This window comes from Marmota monax, unplaced genomic scaffold, assembly GCF_021218885.2.
Source record: "Marmota monax isolate L192 unplaced genomic scaffold, Marmota_monax_Labrador192_F-V1.1 WCK01_AAM20220418_F8-fsc00014, whole genome shotgun sequence".
Classification (NCBI taxonomy): Eukaryota; Metazoa; Chordata; class Mammalia; order Rodentia; family Sciuridae; genus Marmota; species Marmota monax.
The window spans coordinates 22,267,505-22,281,863 of record NW_026695222.1 but is presented as its reverse complement, the minus strand read 5'-3'; the positions used below and the strand labels follow the sequence as shown (position 1 = coordinate 22,281,863).

Below are 14,359 nucleotides of genomic sequence, written 5' to 3'. Positions count from 1 at the left end.
CAGCTATTTTGTGGCTTAAGTGAAATAATGTATGTAAAATTCTGATCAAAGAGTAAGCACTTAATAAAACTCCTGTGTTTATAATGCTGAAATATAAATGATCCAGTAATGATCTACACAAATTCACGATTCTCCAGTGGGTTAGAACTGAAAGTCTGGGAAATCTTTTAGTTTCTGGCTCAGCATCTTCCAAACTATTGTGAGGATGCTGGAATCCCAGCAGGAGGATGCTGAGGAAGACTGGCCCTGAATAGGAGCAGCCCCAGGAAAGACTGTGCTTCCTAGGGCAAAACGCTGGCACAAGTCATTCATTCAGCTCTATATCCAACCAGCCAATGGGCATTTAGCATCCACCCCAGGCCAGCGCTGGAGACTCAGCAGCAAGACATACTAGCTGCCATCTTGGGAGCAAAGCAAGCTTCTTCTAGGTGGACTGAAGTTTCAAGGCACATAGTTTTTGTTGAATTAAGGAATTTGGAAACTAAGGAAGCCCTTTCTAAAGCTGAGGAAAATTTGGGAGAGTGCGGAAAACAAGAGTTGGTAAACTTCTCAGGTCTTCTTTAATTTCTTTCTTTAGTGTTTTCTAGTTTTCATTGTAAAGGTCTTTCACCTCTTTCGCTAAGTTGATTCCCAAGGTTTTGTTGTTGTTGTTGTTGTTGTTTTGAGGCTATTGTGAATGGGGTAGTTTTCCTGATTTCTCTTTCAGTAGACTCATTGCTGATGTATAGGAATGTGTTTGATTTATGGGTGTTGATTTTATATCCTGCTACTTTGCTGAATTCCATTATTAGTTCTAGAAGTTTTCTGGTGAGATTTTTTTTTTGGATCTTCTAAATATAGAATTATGTCCTCAGCACATAGTGATAGTTTGTGTTCTTCTTATGGCATTTGCCGGTAAGTGGATGGATCTGGAGAATATCATGCTATGTGAAATAAGCCAATCCCAAAAAACCAAAGGCTGAATATTTTCTCTGATATGTGGATGCTAATTCACAATAAGGGAGTGGGTGGCTAGGGAATAATAGAGGTACTTTGGATTTGGCAGAGGGGAGGGAAAGGAGGGTAGGGATATGGGGGTAGGAAGGATAGTAGAATGAATTGAGCATCATTACTGCATGTGCATATATGATTTTATAATGGTATGATTCTACATTGTGTACAATCAGAAAAATAAGAAGTGATACTCTATTTATGCATGATGTGTCAAAATGCATTGTACTGTCATGTGTAACTCCTTAGAACAAATTTTTAAAAAGGGAAAAGAAAAGAGTTAGTAAACTAATGGCAAAGCCCACTTTACATTCCTCACATATCAACCCTAAAACAAAGACCTAATTGGGGATTTCTATCCATTGGCAAGGCTGGGGCCTGCTGTTGTCCTCTCTGCTCTGATCAGTCTCAGTCCACTAATGGACTTGTTCAGTCTGCAGATGAGAAACTGTCAACCTTCTAAAGAGAAGCTGCAAATTAGAGCCTATGAGTCAAACCCAGCCTACTGCTTGTTTTTGAAAATAAAGTTTTATTGAACATGACCACACCCATTTGTTTATGAATTGCCCATGGCCATTTTTATGCTTCGATGGCAGCGCTGAATAGTTACAACATAGACTGCATCATGCTAAAATATTACTACCTGGTCCTTCATAGAAACTTTGCCAACCCTGTTCTAAATCAATGGGGCTGGAGAAGTGTTGAGGAAGGTGACATCAGGTTTGTAACTTTCTTCTTCTGTAGTTCCAGGAGCTGTTCCTCTTGAATCTATCCAAGGAGGGCCCTTTGAGGAGAAGATTTACATCCAGTGGAAACCTCCCAATGAGACCAATGGGGTCATCACGCTCTATGAGGTAAGGAGGCCCCTTGGGCTGCTTCTGTGGGCTCAGTTGCATTCAATTCTCTTCAGCTTGAAGTGGGTGAATACCTATTCCATTGAAGATATAAAGGTGAGTAGGACGCATCTTTTCTGATAATATAATGGAAAGAAAACACCAGAGCACAGAATTGGGCTGACTTGATTGCCCAAAGACAAAGAAATCTGGATATATCATACCTTAAGATGACTGTGGTGACAACTAATCCCTCTTGCAGAAGACTCGGGAACTCAAGGAGTCAGATTGTCCTGATTTAGAAGAGAAGACCCAGTCCTGGCCAATGGTAGTTAAAGCCTGTTTGAGAAACTGTGATATTCATATGGTACTCACCCCACAGATATCAGTCCCTGGGCTTTGAAGAGGATCTCAGTGTCATTCTCTGTCCAGGATTACAGGATTTCTGGGCTTTGGATTTCTTTGTACTCAAGGCATACTAGATTATTAGCCAAGCAATTATATCCACAGCTCCCCACCAAGCATTAGCCAGACCTTATCATATCAGAGTTGGAACCGAACCTACTCAGGCAGGAAGTCCCCACCGAGACAGCATAATATGTCTTCCTGAGAAATTGTAATCAACCTACATAGAAGTCCATTGGAAGACAAAACAAAAGATCTACAAAAATGCTCACACAGCTTAGATTCAAGTACTGGGATGTGGATAAGATTGACTCTTCTCTCAGTCCTGAGGCAACACTGGATAAAACAGAAAAACAGGACACTGCTGATGGAAGGGCGTGGATGTTGCAGCTGGAAAGAGGTAGCTTAGTCTCCAAATAGGTGTCCCCTAGTCTCATATGGCTTGGGCAGGCTTCTCCTGCCCCCTAGCCTGTTGCCTCACCTGTAAAATGAGGATGATATTCATCACTTCTGTCACTTCAGTGTGACTCTAGCAAGCCTGGGGAGGGAAAAGGCACAAGCATTCCCAGGTAGGACCATGTACTGTAAGCCCACATGGGACCTTAAGCCACTAAGTGTTCTGCCAACACCCACACCTCTAGAGAGGGGCTTCTGGGAGTGAGTTCTGGGGAGGGAATTCAACCATTATGAGCCTTTTTGGCTGTAGGGAGAAACTTCCTTCCTGAGTTTGTTGTAAGAGAAAGGGAGGGAGTCACACTGATACACTTTGCCAAGGATGTGGTCCAGACCTCATCAGGGGAGTGAGTGAGAGACTGGAAATTTGATGAACCCAAATCCAATAATTTCAAAGATATTCTTTGTAGAGACCACAGTTAGACACACACACAATAGAAATCTATTGTGCATAGCAAGCTGTTCTTCGTATGGCAGAGAGAAAGGACCATGATTTAGGGAGAAATGGTAATGTTATGTGAAAATTTCTCCATGCCAGAAATGCAAGCCTTTTGGAATTTGTAGGCCGGTAAGATTTCAAAGGTTTGGGGAACCAATGTAAGTGCTTTACCATCTTTTAACATTTCATAACAGAAAAGATATCATTCAAAAATATAGAAAGGACATAATTTCAAATTGCATAAATTTACTTTATGAATAACTCATGACAATTGCCTTACTTTCTCTCATTTTGTCTTGGAATGATGACAATTTTGTCTTGAAAAGGTTTGGGTCCTTTAGGTACCTGCACTTGGAAACCACTGAGCTGGGTCCTATTGCTAGTGGGGTTATCTCTCTGCACAGACTTCTTCCTTGAGAGTAAAATGATTTTTCTTCTAGTAGGATTACTCATTGGGCTGTACTAGCAATATCATGATTGCCATCCCATGATAATAAGAAAGATATAGATGAAGGGAGAAGAGGGGGGCACATGCAACTGAGAGTTAAACACCTGATTTGAGCAATAGCTCCTAACTTGAGGTATCATTTGTGGTACACTCTCCGGAGCTCTAGGCTCAAAGATGAGAACAGGTTGGCACAGCATATCTTTCCCTTCTGTGTGGACTCAGTACCTTGGGATTTTCAGACCCGATGCCAGGGATATTGACATTTCTATGATGGTCTCTGCTGGAGATAGCTATGGTAAAGGATCTTTAAGTAACTTTTTGGCTGCTTCCTAGGCCATAATTATAGAGAACCAGAGCCAGAAGATTGCAGCCGGAGGGCTCTTTTGTGAGCAGGTGAGGCAACCTTTGGGGAATACACCAAAATGGCTGGAGGAAACGGTGACAGGAGCTGGGAGTTTGGCGGGTAGGATGTGGAGTTATTTATCCCTTGGTCACATTTTATGCATAAACGTGACAGTGGTCACATGTATTTCAAGCTAATGAGGTTCAAGTAGGTGAGAATGTTAAAATTTGAAGTCAGGCATCCTAAACCTGTATCCCCATTAGGATGACTTCCTGCTGTGTGACTCATGGTAGAGCAGTGCTGAGGTTCTTGAACCTCAAGTTCCCAAAAGTCATGATAATAGTAGTTTTCTTTAGAGGGTTGTTGCAAGGTTCATATGACATATGTGTTTAGTACAGTGCTTGACATTCATAACATTATAAATGTTAGTTCTTAATCATCATGTAAAAATGAGGAAGTTAGGAACAGAGAGGTGAAGGGCAGAAGCCAGAATGGCAAATTCATGCGTTTTCATTCAGGTGTGGCTGCTGCTGCAACCCAGTGTGGTCCGTGGCCCAGTAGCAGCAGCAGCACCCAAGAGAATATTAGATATGGTCATTCCAGGCTCATCCAGACCTCCTGAATCACAATCTCCTATTTATATGGGTGCTACATGTAGGCATTAAAGTTCAAGGACTGCTGTTCTAGAAAACACTGCTTGTTAGAAAGCCTTAGCAACTATTAGAAGAGTATGTCCCCGCTGAGCACAGAGATGGGGAGTTCCATCCACACTGGGCTCAAGCCCATCCTTCCCCAGACTGTAATCAGGAGACCTTGAGTTTACAGACTTTCATAACAAATATGTGTTTATGAGGCAATTTCCAAATTTAATTAGATGAAACCAATTTGATTTTTAAAATTAGGTTCTAGTTGTAATTTCAAAAGAGAAACCCATAAATTACAAATCACCCTCTTCTGGCCTTAAAAGGGATATTTTGTTACAAAGAAAAAATAGATAACAATGGGAACAGAAACCCAGGATTGTCCATGCCCATTAGACTCAGCAAAATAACCCAAAGCCAAAGAAAGAAAGAGAGAGAGAGAGAGAGAGAGAGAGAGAGAGAGAGAGAGAGAGAGAGAGAGATAAAGACAGGGGGGAGGGAGGAAGGAAGGAAAGAAAGGAAAAAGAAAAGAAAGAGAAGTTTCACTATTGGAAAAATGTAAGTATTTTAAATAGAGCTGGTCCAGGCAGCATTGAGAGCCAATTTCCTTGGATGAGTCCAAGTCACAACCTCTGGATTTATCATTAGAAAACTTTGATTCCCCCCCCCCAAAAAAAAAAAATCTGAGTGGCTTTGGTCAAGTCGCATTCTATTTCTGGGCTTCAGTCCACTTTTTATAACGTGAACATTAGGGTTAAAGTTATAAAGATCATCCCAGGCTTCAACCAGGCAAAGAACCAAGGGATAAATAAATCCACATCCTACCCACAAAAGCAAAGGTTCTGTTTCATGTGTTGCTTTGCACTTAAAGCTTGCCTTTAATCTGGCAAGTCTTTGAAGGTACAGCAGTGATGACATTTGAAGAAAACTAGCCTGTGCAGAAGAAGTCCAGGATGGGAATGACATTGGAATGGTTGGCCAACAGGAGACCAAAGTGACTGAGGCTTCATGAGCGTGGTGGACAGCCATGAGATGTTGTGAAGGGGTTGGGGGCAGCGCAGGGTATGAAGGGCTCCTAGAGTTTACATTTTACCCTGAGAAAAATGTAAAGCCCTTCAAGGGTTTTAAGCAGAGAAATGAAGGAACCAGATTTACATTCGTAAAAGATCACTGAGCTGTTGGATGGACATTAGACGGGGGTTAGGACGCACAAGCATCTCAAGGACATCAGAAAAAGCCTCAGGAAGAATGGACATTTCCATCATCTGTGCTATTGTGATGAGAGTTCAGCAATTTATTGAGAGACCTTGTGCCTGGGTGGAAGGTGTGAAAGTTTTATCACAGCTGCCTATTTTCTGTTGCTAACCTGGCTCTGACACTGTTAGTCGACTTATGTCACTGTGACAAAATACCTGAGATAAACAAGTGAAAAGCAGGAAGATTTATTTTGCCTCCTGGTTGCAGAAGTTTCAGTCCATGGTCATTTGTCCCCATTGCTGTGGGGCTGTGATGAGGCAGACACCATGGCAGGAGTGCTCGGGAGAGCAAAGCTCTCACCTCGTGGTGGCTGGGGAGCAAAAAGAGGAAGGGGCTTGGGTCCCACCATACCCTTCAAAAGCACAGCCCTAAGGACCTTAACTTCCTCCCACCGGGCCCCACGGTAACATCATCCTAGGAATCAAACTTTCAACACACAAAGTCTTTGGGGGACATTTAAGATCCAAACCATAATAGATTATCTTCCATTTAGTACAGAGTTCTTATCTTGCTGAACTTCCTGAAGCCATGAACTATTAGATCCTTTCTCCCCTTGACCTTTCTTCCGTACAGGATGGGACTCTTTGCTTGACCCTGTCATCACACTGGGGCAGTGGAACAGCTTAATTTTGCAGCAGCCACAGCCACTATCCCTGCCCACTGACGTGGGCTCAGAACCCCTGAGAGCCCATTGACACTGCCCCATTTCAGCTCCGGCAGGAAAGTATTAGGGTGAGTTCGCCTATGGGCTCAGATCTTTGGGGATTTGTACTTTAGTGGTAGATCCAGAATGCACTTTTATGATCAGTTCCCTAACAGAGTGCCAGGTAGTGCACAGGGAGAAGAAGTGTCAGAATCCTGTGTCCACAAAACCAGCAGCATCAACATCACCTGGGAGCATGTTAGAGATGCAGAATCTCAGGCTCCAGCCCAGATGCACTGAACTGAGACTGCATTAACAAGATCCCCAGATGATTTGTGTGTGCATTAAAGGGTAAAAAGCACTAGCCTAAGAGATGATATAAAATTTCACCCTCTGGATCTGCACAAGGAGGTGGTAGAGGTGGGGAGTGAAGACCAACTGCTCTGGAAAGTTCTGACTAATGAAAACATGGCAGTCAGTGGCACGGATAATACGGTCATTGGATGAACTAAGCAATATCTCATCTCACTTTGATCCAAAGAATTAAGAATTTTCCCCACCAATATGGAAATCATGCCATTCACACAGACCCTTTCAGAGTCCCACTCTTGACTTTGAATAAGATACCAGTGTTGCCTAATCCGGCCTTGGTATATGAAAAAGATGGCACAGCTTCTCTCACCTGACTCAGCTTTTAGGAACAACTGCAGTTCATCAAAACCCAGACCATCGCAACTACCAACGGACACTTACAGCCAGAATGAGGTCACTGGGGGAAACAATCCAGTCAAAGGGTTGTCTGAAAACTCTTCAATAAAATAATTTAGAGACAAACTGTTCAGAGTTCACCAAAAAAAAAAAAAAACAGTAATCAATATGTGTTCCAATTCAATTAATTGTGCTCATCTCTGTCCAAAAATAAAATTGCATAGTGTGAGGGAATTGGGCCAGAAGGTGTTACACTTACAACTGGGTTAACGAAGTGTGAAAATATTTAAAATTCAGACATGTGAAGCTTCCCAGTAAGCCTTTCTGTTTAGCAGTCAAAATCACCAAGTTTCTAATTACAGTGTATAAATCTGAGAAGCTTAAAGGGAATGAGAAGACCCTAATGAGGCAGGAATGGGTGTCTTGATTATGCTAGAGTTGATTGACATTTATCTTGCAAGCTATTCTAGGTGCCTGGTGCTCAGAGTTAAATAAAACACAGACTTTGCCTCAATAAAACAAGGTGGCATTTCTATGTGGGAGCTCCTTGAAGAGGTGCAATAGGTCAAAGGGTTGTCAATATTTTTCCAGCATACAGATGGTAGGATAGATTCTGAACAAAATAAAAAATATGGGCCCCAGGAATCAACATGCAAGCAGAGTGCATTGAAAGAAGGCTTGTGTTTGTTCTGAGGTGGAGCAGAGTTCTGAACAGGGTGGGAGAAGACACAAACATTGACAGAGCTGCGTGGTAGATGAGCTCAGGGGCGGGCCCTCAAAGAGAGAGGCCCATGGGAGATTCCTGGCTCTGCTTGGATGAGTGGGCACACCTCCTTTTGTCCTTTTAGCATTGCCACAGTGACTGCTTAGGGCTCCCTGACCCCTGACTCCCACAACTCTGGTCCACAGAGGCATGGTGGGGAGGGGGGGATGTGGTCCAGATGAGCAGGAGGTTGCTAGGCAGGAAGGGATCAGCTGGATCATGACTAATACAGCCCCAAACAAGAATTTGCATAATGCAAACCTGATCTACGTCAATTAGGATACACAATTTGCATAATGCAGGCCACTATTGGATATAACTTGAGCCAGGCTGGTAACTCAGGAAAAGAAAGCTCTTGTTTCCTTTGAATTGTTTAAGCCAGAAAGTTAGAGTGATCCACTCATTACCTCCAGCTGCCATGCTGCTAATCCGCCAGAGTGCCACCATTTCTCCTGCCAAAGTAGTCTCAGGTCAGGGTGAGCAGCCTCGTCTGTACCACCACATCCTTTCTGAGCACCCATCAATGCCTGGACCATTTCAGTATCTCCCTGCCACAACCCGCCCACACTTCTTGGCACTGCAGCCAGGCAGAACATCATATATATATATATATATATATATATATATATGTTTTTCGTTGTTGTTAGACATGATATCTTTATTTTATTTATTTATTTTTATGTGGTGCTGAGGACCAAACCCAGCGCCTTGCATGTGCCAGCCCCCAGAACATCTGTAAGTGATCCCTCTGATCATGTTGTCTCTCTGCATCGCTCTGTCCATCTTACCTTTAGGGTTCTGGATGATCGGGCTCCTGCCTGATTACTGTGTTCTAGCCCCTCCAGCCTTCTAGCATTTTCTCAGGCTTGTCCAGTTCTTTGAAACCCACACATGACTCCATGAACATCTTTCCTTTTGCCTATGACACCCTTCCTTTCATGTCCCTCATGCGACCCCTTCCTGTTTTTGACTTCCATAAGGCTTGCCCCTCTCTTATCCCCTTTATCCAAAAAAAGAGGCCCCTCTGTTTTCCCTCGTAGTAACCTGCTTTTGCATTCTGCACTTGATGTGTTTGTGTATTTTAGTATCATCCAGTATCCCTGGACTTTTAGCTCTGTGAGAATGGGTGCTGGGTTGGTTCATTTTGTCAAATTGGTTCAGCCATAGTGTCCTGACATGTGGTCCGACATTATTCTGGACATTTTTGTGAATGTGTTTTTGGATGAGATTAACATTCAAATTGGTGGACTTGGAGTCAAGCAGGTTGTTCTCCATAATACCAATGAGGTCTTGTTCCATCCTTTGAAAACCTGAGTAAAACAAAAGGTGAAGCTCTCCTGAGCAAGAGGGATGCAGCCAGCAGACCTCCAGGTTCAATCCACATCAGTTCTTTCTGACTCTCCAGCCTGACAGCCTTTTGTCTTGAAATAACTTATACAACCGGTATTTATTTTTCCATATCAGTGTGTCCTGAGGACCTAAAATAATAGCTTGCAAATAGTGTGTACTCAATAAATATTCCTTGGATGATTGTATGGATTTGTGCTTTATCTTAACAAAGGGTAATAATGAAAGTTTTGTTTAATTGACTGTATCACACTTTGAAATAACCTCTGCTCAGTTTTGCTGTGAACCTAAAACTTTTTTAAGAAAAAAAAAAGACTATTAAAACAATCACACCTGTGACTCTGGAGAATATAGACAAATAAATGGGTAGATAGACACAAAAACGAGTGGGTGGGTAAGAACATGGATGGATGGGTGGACTCCATTGCAGTCCAGATAGATTAGAATCCCTGGGGGAAGGTTCCAACCATGAGACGTGTGTGCATTTGTGTGCTGTTGTTAAGTTCCTTAGGAAATTCTCATGTCTGTCCCGGGTTGGAAAGAAGCATTGTGGGAAATTAATCCAATCCACCTCCTCTGGTCTGTTATCCTAGCTAAATGCCTGACAAATAAACACATCCTTGACCTTGGCCTACCCCATCTTCCTTCCCATTTCACCAGGCTTCACCTCCTGTAGCTAGCTCCCTCCTTCACAGGCAGGTGCATGGGGCTTCAGTTCTTTAAGGTTCAAGATACAGAAGCCTCCGGCCCTTTTCCCTGAAGGTTGCTAAACCAACCGTGTGTGGAGTGATTGAAGACTCACAGGGAGGGATCACTCTGTCAATATCCCTTTGTGCTTTCCAAATGGCAGTCTATAACTCAGACTCGGGAGCCCACAACAGACCTTCCCTTATGAATCTTATTGCCTCTCCAGGAGAGAAGTTAGTTCTGTTGGCTTAAAAAAGACACACACACACACACACACACACAAAACTCAATAGATTTGCCCAGAGGCCTTCCCTAAATCTTAAAAGTCAGGAACCTGGAATGTCCAGGAGCCATTTTTTCTAGCCTTGGGCTCATCACTCAAACTTCATAGAGTGTTTCTCTTCCAGAGCCCTGAAAAAATGCAGGTATCTCTGGGTAGACACCACATACAGGTCGCCTGGGCTGACAGGGAGGCTGATGAGTGTTTCAATAGAAACAGCTTTGGTTGAAAAGGATGATCTCTGGCTCTTGGAGTCTAGAAGGAAGGAAGTTGCATTCCAATGTAAGTTGCATTATGCAAGTGGCCCATTAGTGCTGCCTGACACCCACTGGTGGATTATCAGGAATGCCTATATATTTGCCTTGGGGTGTTTCTTTTTCTCTCTTACAACACAGGTATTTGTGATGGTGCCAGATAACATGAGAGAAGAAACCAACAGATGCATAGCCCTCATTAACTAAAGGACAGCAAATCATGTTCTCCTGGCAATAAGTATTTCATAACCAACATTAATCATTCAGTTCAGCTGTAGATAAGCAGTACGGGGGCGGGGGCTGCATGGAGAATATTCCTGCAGTGTTCATATGTAAGTATGTTGTTCTTGGGGTGTGGAGGAGTCTATATTTTTGTGAATTTAATATAACTTACAAAAGCTATCTTAAACTGTACACTGTTTAATATCAACCGCTGTATGCTGGTGTGGGCTTGTTTTGACATGTTTGCCAGTAAGTCTGTGTGAGCCCTTTGCCCTTTGGCTATACCCATCTTCCAATTGTATCCTCAGAATTGCTCCATTTTGGAGAATTAACTTCAGAAGAAAACAGAGGCCCAGGTGGACTGCAGAAACCCCAGGTTGCCACCTCCTATCCCTGACCCAGCAATACCACAAGAGAACCTCCCTGTCCTGTTAGGGGCTCTGAGCTGTATCCCGTGAATTTCTGCCATATTTTTCTCTCAATTTTTTGCTAAAGGAAAGCTTTGGATTAAAATTATCTTTCGGATATATTTAATCCCATGCATTTACGATCGTCCTAGGAGAAAGGAGGAAAGAGACAGACAAGTTAGTGCTGTTTTTTGGCACCGCGTGGCTCTCTTTCATGTTCCTTAGATGGAAGGGGAACTGCATTTGGATGTGCGATGTGTGTATCCAGAGGCCTTTGCAGGGGATCCTGCTGTACACACAGTCACGTGGCTGGAGATGGGACCCTCTTTCTGGCTGCCTTGTCCTTTCAATACACTGCCCAGAGGCGGTGTTTAAGTGGTGAAGCGTCTCTTTATACATCACACAGTGTTTTCTTTTCATCTCTGATGTTTTACCTTGTTAGTCCTGTTGGAATTCCACCTGGGCTGGGCAGTGCAGCCGGAATTTGTTGCTTTTAACTGGCTGGTTCTTTTGTTTCTGTTTTGGTCAGAACGGTTTTGTGTTTGAGACCTCAGTAAAAGGTACCTGCAGATTTTCCTCTATCATCAGGACATTTGGGCTGTCCCAGTCCCTGGAGGAGAGTTTGCATTTGGGATTCATCGCTTAATCCCTTTCATTGGCTCAGGAGATAGCAAGTGGCTTTTCTTGTCCTGCCCCAAACCCATGGGTCCTTTCCTTTGATTTTTTTTTTAAACTCTTTATCAAGAGAGAAATAATTTCTTAAAATTGACATCAAAGTTCAGGACCTTGGCCTTCTTCATTATGATTTCAATACATACATGCAAACATACACACACACATAGGCTGATGATATGCATATCCACCTGCATACACACATAGGCAAAAAATGCATGCACAAAAACATGCACAAATTCCTGCACACACACACATAGACACACACTTATGCTTACATACATACCAGGTGTCCTTCAAATGGTCGTAAAAGTGGCCATTGTTTTCTGGATCTCCTAATGGTTTTATTATGCTTTTAACATGCACCTTTCATTGAAAAGTCAGATCATGAGTTGTGCAGTTAGGAAATTAAGATTGACTCTTGGTATGCCATTGCCAAAGAAGGCACTTGAATGAGTCCCTTCCCCAGCCTGAGCCCCAGTTCCTCATTCAGGAGTTGGGAGGATTGAAACAGATAAGATTCCTGGTGCCCTTCAGGCTCTGACCTAACGTGCGGGTGCCTGAAATTAGATGATTGTTACTCCTGCCTCTTCCACTGTCTCAAATCTTGTATGTAATTCCTTCATATTACATACTGTTTTACTATCTATATGTATTCCTTGAAAACATATCATTCTATTCGTCTCTTTAGTAAAGAATTTTCTGTTGTATAGAATCTTTTGGAACATTTTTATTCCGTATTGTATTGCCACCATTCATTCCTACTGGTGAGACCTGTAACCTATTCATCTTGACTGCTACGTCATATTCCAATGAATGAAGATACTGCAGTGCATTTACCCATGCTCCTTTGGTAGGCATTGGGGTTTGCTTCTAGGATGTTGCCTTTATCAACAGTGATGAAATGGGCATCCTTGTATGTATCTCCTACTGTATATGTACAGGATTTTCCCTTAAGTTTATATCTAGGAACTAGGGTACATGGTAAATGAGTGTTCAATTAAAAAAAAAAGCCAAATTATTTTCCAAGCTGGTTTCATTAATTTATTCTCATGTCAGCAAAACATAAGAGTTCCTATGATTTTAAAACCTGTCTAATACTTGATATTGCCAGGAATCTTTTTCCTCTTAGCCAGTTGAATAAATATAAAATGGCATTTCATTGTCATCTTGCTTTGTATTCTCTCAGTCATTAATAAGGTGAATGTTCCCCTGTCCGTGACTCTTTTGGGTTGCATTTTCTATGGGGTATCTACTCGTGTCTCTGTTAATCAGCTTCCAGTCACTGAGACAAAAAAAAAATATGCCTGAGAAAAAAACAACTTAAAGGAGAAAAGATTAATTCTGGCTCCTGGTTTGCAGAGATTTCATTCCAGGGTTGCTTGTCCCCTTCCCTAAGGGCCTACAGTGGGGCAGGACATGTTGGTGGGGACACAGGGCAAGGCAGGATGGGAAGCTGAGCAAGACCAAGAGCAAGGAAAGGTCTGGGATAAGACATGCCCTTCAAAGCCCCGCCCCAGCCCCCTACTTGTCCAAGGAGACCACACCTCTGGAAGTTTCTACCCCCTCCCAGTAGCGCCACCAGCAGGAGAGGAATGCTCAACACACGAACCTTTGGGGACTTTTCAGTTATAACAATGTTATTTGTTCATTTGCCCAATTGCTTATACAATCTTTTCTTACTTACATGTAATACTTTTTGGAATATAATTTTTCTTAGTGCATATTTATTATATAGAATCATGGATTTCATTGTGCATATTCATATGTGCATATAACACATTTTGATACTTTTTGCCAATTATGTAGGTAACTTGCTGGTGTTGCTCTCTATAAGGTAATTTTTGAAAGGTTCTTCATTATACTCAGTTTTATCAGTCTTTGCTGGTATAGCTAGGACACATTGTGTCCTTAACCCTCTCTTCACTAAACGAAGGTTAAGAAAAATAATTCCCTGTATTTCTACCAAAATTTCATCGTTTTGCTCCGGAGATTTAAGTCCTTGATCTATTTTCTGTTAATTTTTATATACAGTATGAGATGGAGTACAAAATTCATTTCAAAATGCATTTCTTATGTGGATAAACACTTTTTCTAGGTCCTTTAAATAAATAGTGTCTCGTTTTCCCTGCTTTCCCAAGCCATATCTAACTTGCACCAAAATTCCTGATTTGCCTGATTTTTTTTTCAGAGCTCTCTTGCACTGGCCCCATAAACCACAGCCACATACAGTCATAATTATTATAGCTTCACAGCTAATCCTGATCTCTGGCAGAGCAGCTCCTTCCTCCTTATCCTTTTTTAGAAATATCTTGCTTATTCTTGCCCTTGGCTTTTTCATTTTAGAATCTACTTATCAAATTTAATGGAAACATCTGTTGTCAATTTGATTAGAATCTCATTGAATGTATAAAACAATATGTGGATCATTGACATCTTTACAATATTAAACTCCTCGATATTTATTTAGATTTCCTTTAATGTCCCCCATAGTTTTATTACTTTACTTATGGAGGTGTTGCCTTTCATATAAAATCCAAACTGCTAACTCACATCATGAAGACTTG

General features: G+C 42.1%; 1 protein-coding gene across 6 annotated transcripts in view; it reads left to right on the top strand.

Moving 5' to 3' along the window:
- Window positions 1-14,359, top strand: part of Ptprt (protein tyrosine phosphatase receptor type T) — a 1,068,074-nt gene that overhangs the window by 676,659 nt on the left and 377,056 nt on the right. For all 6 annotated transcript variants that reach the window (XM_058575678.1, XM_058575677.1, XM_058575682.1 and 3 more), the window contains exon 9: window positions 1,735-1,844. In XM_058575678.1, coding sequence (XP_058431661.1) covers window positions 1,735-1,844 — 110 coding nt within the window. The remainder of the gene's footprint in view (window positions 1-1,734; window positions 1,845-14,359) is intronic.